Source organism: Cydia splendana, chromosome 27 (genome assembly GCF_910591565.1).
Source record: "Cydia splendana chromosome 27, ilCydSple1.2, whole genome shotgun sequence".
Taxonomy (NCBI): Eukaryota; Metazoa; Arthropoda; class Insecta; order Lepidoptera; family Tortricidae; genus Cydia; species Cydia splendana.
The window spans coordinates 3,494,577-3,501,667 of record NC_085986.1 but is presented as its reverse complement, the minus strand read 5'-3'; the positions used below and the strand labels follow the sequence as shown (position 1 = coordinate 3,501,667).

Genomic DNA, 7,091 nt, shown 5'->3' with positions numbered 1-7,091 from the left:
AGTCGTCTGGACACGTTTTAATGGACAAAGTAAAAGCTGTAACAGACAGGCGTACCGGACAGCGACCGGGGTCAGTATATTTCTTTCTTGTTCTCACTTATTGCTGCGTCCTTAACGGATTTATAACGTACCCACTCGATCGAACATGGAACAAGCCGCGGACTGGATCAAAGTCGCAATCTGGTACGTTTAGGTAGAAAAACTTCGCGAGCCCTTACAAAGCTCTGCTTTTTGCTAGTTATATTATCAAGAAATTTGCGAATTTCGTTATAACGCGGTATCCCTACGTCATAGCCGAGTTGACTTCAACACATGACAGCAGTCAGGTGACATTTGACATTGACAGTTGACGTCAGAAGTTATTCAAGCTATGATTATGAACGTTGATATTTTTGATATGTATGATTTTACATAAAATTTTGTATTTGCAACGTAAATTAACAAATTGATAATGATAATGAATATAATATTCTACATTTTTAAATAAATACATATTTTTATTTAATTTTATAAAGTGCCCATAGAGAATAACTACAGTTCATACAACCTACCGGACAAAATGACATTTGCCCGTGAGCATAAACAATCCAAACTCTTTCTTAGTTTGATTGTGATCATGGCGGTCGGTAAAAATAAAGGCCTTTCGAAGGGCGGTAAAAAGGGTGTTAAGAAGAAGATGTAAGTGCTTAATAAGCCTGCCATAAGATATTGTAATTAACCGACAATGTGTTTAATATCATATATTGGAAGTGAAATCTGTGATTGTTGGGATATTTGCCGATATAACTTAGTGGCTCGTGTCAGTCGTGTTTCAAGTTTCCGGTTTTCTTAGAATACTTTTACATTGTCCACGTTATTACAAATATTCTACTAAATTCAGTCTTTTCAAATTGCGAGTGACCTATAACATTATTTATTTAAATTTCAAGCGGTGTCTTGGTAAGTTTTAAGGTTATATGAAACTTTTTGTATTTTGCTTTCAGTGTAGATCCCTTCACCCGTAAAGACTGGTACGATGTCAAGGCGCCGTCCATGTTCGCCAAGAGACAAGTGGGCACCACCCTTGTCAACCGTACCCAGGTCAGTTATTCATTTCCTTATTTTTAGGTTAGATTTAGGATATAGTACAATCTAACCTCACTTTGTGTACAACTGCAACTTTACCTTACTAAATAAATAATTCAATAGACTATGTAGTATGTCTACCACGTGGTCTACAAGCTTTTAATCAATGAGCTAATGTCCTTTCTTGACAATTTCATATAAATTTATGTATAGCATAGGAGTTTTATGAAGTCTAGTTGAGTAGTTTGCCAAGTAGTAATAAATTGTACAATGTGCGTTTGCAAATATGTACAAATAAATTCTCTAGCCTCTGATCTGTTTATCACATTAACTTAAAATCCTAAATTTTCAAGCAATGGCCACCTGGTGAGGGCAAAGTTTCTAAGATTTCTAAGATAATTATCAATAATAATGATTAGCCTAAAATTGTACTAAATGATGATCCACCTAGCTCGCAATGACACAGAACTGATGAAAACATTTGTTCCCTTTTGATTTATCACTGAAAATCGGATCATTGGAAACATAACCTCAAAAAGTTTAATATTGTCTCTGACCAGTATTTTTTTTCTAGGGTACGAAAATCGCGTCCGAAGGTCTGAAGGGGCGCGTGTTTGAGGTGTCACTCGCTGACCTTCAAGCCGACACTGACGCTGAGAGGTATGTTCTAAAATAACAGTCTTATTTTAAATATCATTCTTTACATAAAATAGATACATGGCTACATTTAGCTATCAGAAAATGTAAAAAGGCATTTAGCATCTAAGTAATAGTAATTAGACAGTAAAACCATGTTAAATTCAGTATGCTAAATTTAGCCATGTCTAAGAAGTCTCCTATACTAGTTTGGTGCAAATAAGTTGCTGTAACGATTTAAAAAAAAGACAAGTTTTTAATGAGCATTAAATGATGATCCACCTAGCTCGCAATGACACAGAACTGATGAAAACATTTGTTCCCTTTTGATTTTATTTCTGATAATGCTCGAAAACATTTCCCACATACTTTCTACCCATAGCTATTAAGACATTAACTGAGCTGTTTGTCCCAGGTCTTTCCGCAAGTTCCGTCTCATCGCCGAGGATGTCCAGGGCCGCAATGTGCTCTGCAACTTCCACGGAATGGACCTGACCACTGATAAGCTCAGGTAAGGATATTGTACTAATTTTAACACACTATCAGGGATCTCCGAGCACCTTGTCCTGAAACAAAACCACTTCCTATACAGATGTAGTGCACAATTGTTTTCCATCGTACTTTCTTGGACACTTTCGTATTTGATTTGTCATGCTACTTCAGTCAACCTCAGTACTTTGTGTACCGAGACTGACTGAAATAGCAAGACACGTTCGTACGTTTCCGTGAAAATGCGATGGAAAATAATTATGCACTTTAACTGTAGTTGTACCACCGAGATTTTTTTCGCTCTTATGAAATTTCATTGAGCTTAGTGCCAGAATCAATTGTGGAGGATGCGGGTTCAAGTCCTGCCGGAAGCGTAACTTTTTCCATTTTTTCCTTTAATATAAAACTTAGTGCCAGATTTGGTCAATTAGATTTGATATTAAATCTTCGCAGTCCAGCTATATGAAGTTACACCTTATGGTCTTCATATCGTTTTATGCTGCGAACATTATATGCTGCCACACAATATGAGTCTTATTACCACTGTAAGAAGAACACTTTGTGTCGCTGCTACATTTTTAACAATCTCTAAACTTTTTCAACAATGTACCTACCCATTGAAAGTAGATGGCAACAACTTTAATATACTGAATTATATCAGCCTGCGCACACAGAAAGCAAACTGGACTTCCGTGTACTGTCTGAACGCGTGTGCGTTATAGTTAGGAGCTACCTACATTGCATATGTCACCGTAAAATTGTAAACTCGTCAGTTTATAATATCGCTAGTTAAATTATAAACTGACGGTAGGGAGATTACAATCTAACCTAACCTACGTTAGATTATAAACTAACGGGTTCACAGTCTTACGGTGTCACATATAAAGCAGTACTCTGAACGCGGAACACAGATACCCCGCCGCTCCAGCCGTCCAGACCACTCTCTGTGGGCGCGGGCTCTACAGAAAGTAATTGAAGGGATGTTTACAAAAACAACATAACTGCTTAGAGCGGTTGACACTTTTTTAAGAACATTGTTAATCGTTTCAGGTGTCAACCAGTGTAGGCAGTTATGTTGTTTTTGTAAACATCCCTTCAATTGGTTTATTAGAAAACACAATTCCCCTAATGAGGGCGCCACTGGGCAGTTGATAGAGTCTTTAAGGTTTGAATTGGTTATTTAATTAAAATTTCGTTCAACAACCTAATTTTCTAATTACAGATGGATGGTCAAGAAATGGCAGACGCTGGTTGAAGCCAACATTGATGTGAAGACTACCGATGGCTACCTGCTGCGAGTGTTCTGCATTGGATTCACCAACAAGGATACGCTTAGCCAGCGCAAGACTTGCTATGCCCAGCACACCCAGGTAAGGACCACACATGTCTACTAGACTATAGCACAGAATAAATAATAGTTCTAGGTACAGAAGACTCACTCTCTAACAAAACGCGTCTGTTACGATCAGGACAGATATGGCCGCTAGGTGGCGACAGCGTCACGCGCGGCTTATGGCTAGCCACCAAAATTGGTGTGGAACGGATGTACTTTTAGCTACCTGTAGCAAAGCGACGAAATCGCGGAGTGAGCCACGCCTGACTATAGTTCATTTTTTTTTTAGCATTAGAAAGAAGGTAAGCGATCTTGACATGTCTTTTAATTGAGAAACGCTTTCGATTTTTATCAGTAACTATTACTTATGAAAGCAGAAGAATATAAATGATCTTATTAGATTCATAATGGTTACATATTTGCTGTGAATTATTTTTAAAAGGTGTTTTTCAACTAAAAGACACATCAAAATTGTTTACCTTTTTTCTAATGCTAAAAAAAAACGAACAGTGGCTTTGTGAGGTTTAGGTGCAGTGAACCTGGATGGCGAAGCTATGCCGCCATTTCGAAAAACAACGCTTGAATCTGAAAGTAAACAATTTTCGCAGTCCAGCTATATGAAGTTATACCTTATGGTCTTCGTATCGTTTTATGCTGCGAACATTATATGCTGCCACACAATCTAGAGTCTTATTACCACTGTATAAGGATCACTTTGTGCCGTTGCTACATTTCATTACCAAAAAATATGAGCTGTAAACTCGGAGTAATTAACAATGGAGCCGCCATTAACAGGCGTTCCCCTCTGTCGAAAATAGGCGGCCAATGGTCAACCACATGTCAACCATATGTATGGACTGACGTTTATCTGACATGACGTACCTATACATTTGATGTGCCCCTCCCCCGCAAAAAACGGCAGACTATTTTGTACCGAAAATTTTAGACATGGCGTCTCCGTTGGTTATATCCTCTAAGGCTGTAAAGTACCTGATTTTACCTGTCAATGTTGCTATATGATACTATTATATGAAAGTAGGAGTTTTTTTTGTGATTTTTTGCGAAGTGATTACACTACACCTTATAAAATTATGTCCCCTGCCGTGTCTGTCTGTTTGTGTGTTTGTATGTTCGCGATAAACTCGAAACCTACTGAACGGATTTTCATGCGGTTTTCACCTATCGATAGAGTGATTCTTGAGGAAGGTTTATATGTATAATTACTATAATTTGATAACCCGTGCGAAGCCCGGACGGGTCGCGCTAGTATATAATATTACTCACTTGATTATACACGGTGTAACATGAGGAAACCGAATAATTTTAACAGCCTATTCCTGATCATATTTAGAGACAAAAATGTCCTATAAACTTTTTTGAAATTCGCCTAGTTTCAGAGATAATATTAATTAAAAAAAACTAGTTTTTATTGTTACATAGTGTAAAAGGCCTTTTTCATGGTGATGTTGCTGCTATGGGACGTAGTCTAAATATCCTTATTGGTAGATGTCAAAAAGTGACAAATAACACTTTGCAAAAAGTAGGTTTTACGAAAAATGCAGACTTCTTGGTCTGACTATAAACAAATCTATATGCTAGGTAACATACCAATTTTTCCTCCAAACTGTTTTAATCAAGCCTGTTAGTTCAGTATATCACCCCCTGAATCCATTTTCTAACCTCTTCCTTTTATCAACCAGGTCCGCGCCATCCGCAAGAAGATGTGCGAGATCATCACCCGTGACGTCACCAACTCGGAGCTCCGCGAGGTCGTCAACAAGCTCCTCCCCGACTCCATCGCCAAGGACATCGAGAAGGCCTGCCACGGCATTTACCCGCTCCGCGATGTGTGCATCAGGAAGGTAAGGTTTACTCAGTCGTCCGCTAGATGGCGTTGTGCCGGTCGACGCGATTCCTACATCGCGCTAACGATGTTTCGACGTGGAATCCTTATATAATCAGTGAAGCTGATTTATAAAAAATTTCAGCACAATGCCTATTTTTATTATATTACAAAAAAATAAGATCTTTCTGTTTTTTTGACAATGGGGTTGGCCGGTCGAAGTATTTAGCAGATGGCGCCAGCATAGCTTGCCCTGTCAGTACCTAGAATAGTGTCAAATTTTTTTTTTTTTTTTTTAATGGAGTTTTATGCCCTGGACGCCAGGCCTTTAAATCTCATAGAAAAAGAGGCAAGCTATGATAGCGCCATCTATGCAAAACTTTGACAGTTGCCAACCCCATTAAGAAAACAGCTTATTAAAACCACAATGATGATCCACCTAGCTCGCAATGACACAGAACTGATGAAAACATTTGTTCCCTTTTGATTTACCACTGAAATCCTCCCTTTAACAAAACCTGTAACCCTAAATAAAGCCATTTCTCAAGTATATGTTTTTTTCAGGTCAAGGTACTCAAGCGGCCTCGCTTCGAGATCTCCAAGCTGATGGAGTTGCACGGCGAGGGCGGCAGCGGCAAGCGCGGCGAGGCCGGCGACAAGTCCGAGAGGCCGGAGGGCTACGAACCGCCCGTGCAAGAGAGCGTCTAAATATATGACTAAAATGTAGACGGTGTTTTATTTTTATCCTACCTCGGCATAGCAAAAGGGCCAAAAGGGGCATACACGGGGTACAAACTTAGAGGATATAACCAACCGGAGACGCCTTGTCTGTAATTTTCGGTACAAAGCAGTCTGCTGATTTTTGCGGGGGATGGGTAACCTATACGTCAAATGTATAGGTAACGTAAAAATAGCCATGTCAGATAAACGTCAGTCCATACAGTGTATGACTATTGGCCGCCTATTTTCGACAGAGGGGAACGCCTGTTAACCCATTGACCGCCACAGACGGCTGTGGACGTCATCGGAAAGTCTTGCCAAGGGCGCCAACGACGGCTACAGCCGTCAGCTTCGCCAATTCAATAGGGATTTACGCGAGACTCCGTAAAGTTCAATTTCGCTTAAATAATCGCGATCGCCTGGCGTCCGGGGCACGGCATATTCGCGCGCCATCTGGCGTTCAAAAGGTTAATGACTAATCAGTTTGGTTATATCCTCTTTAAGGGCGACCTCGTACCACATAATACATAAATACCATAAATATACTGCGTCAAGCAAATCTTGTCAGTAGAAAAAGGCGGCAAATTTGAAAAATCGCGGGCTAGCAACACTGTGTTCGAATAATTCCAAAATCGCGTGTCATCTGTGTTTTATCTGTGGCCAACTTGTTTGTTGACATTCTGAATCGTTTTTATTTCAAGAGCTATTTCTGCAGTGACCTGTGATATTTTCTGATATTTAATAAGATTGTGCATTACCTTAAGCAAAGCTAAGCCTGCAATGTATAATCATACTCGTTGATAGTAAACATTACTAAAATTTTAGGTTATGATAAGTACTGGAAGAACATGATTGGGAAGAACTTGGGAACTTTTAAGATTATGTACGGTTTTTTTGTTTTAGGGTTAAAAGGCATAAATAAAATTAAAACGCATGCCTAAATCTATCCAATAAGACCACACATTGTGTCCTGGAAACCGTCCATAGGCCCGCATATCTTAATAT

At 39.2% G+C, this 7,091-nt stretch overlaps 1 protein-coding gene across 1 annotated transcript; it reads left to right on the top strand.

Moving 5' to 3' along the window:
• The first annotated feature begins 535 nt into the window (after window positions 1–535).
• LOC134803761 (small ribosomal subunit protein eS1) lies at window positions 536–6,092 on the top strand. Its single transcript, XM_063776597.1, has 7 exons — window positions 536–678; window positions 984–1,080; window positions 1,640–1,725; window positions 2,117–2,212; window positions 3,413–3,560; window positions 5,224–5,385; window positions 5,931–6,092. Exons 1-7 carry the CDS (start codon window positions 560–562, stop codon window positions 6,072–6,074), a joined length of 852 nt encoding a protein of 283 aa, XP_063632667.1. The 5' UTR covers window positions 536–559; the 3' UTR covers window positions 6,075–6,092.
• The last annotated feature ends 999 nt before the right edge of the window (window positions 6,093–7,091 follow it).

Coding starts and splice junctions, on each gene's coding strand:
- LOC134803761 (XM_063776597.1), top strand. CDS start 560: ATGACATTTGCCCGTGAGCATAAACAATCCAAACTCTTTCTTAGTTTG. Junction 2,213..3,412: donor CTGACCACTGATAAGCTCAG/GTAAGGATATTG, acceptor TTCTAATTACAG/ATGGATGGTCAAGAAATGGC. Junction 3,561..5,223: donor GCTATGCCCAGCACACCCAG/GTAAGGACCACA, acceptor TTTATCAACCAG/GTCCGCGCCATCCGCAAGAA.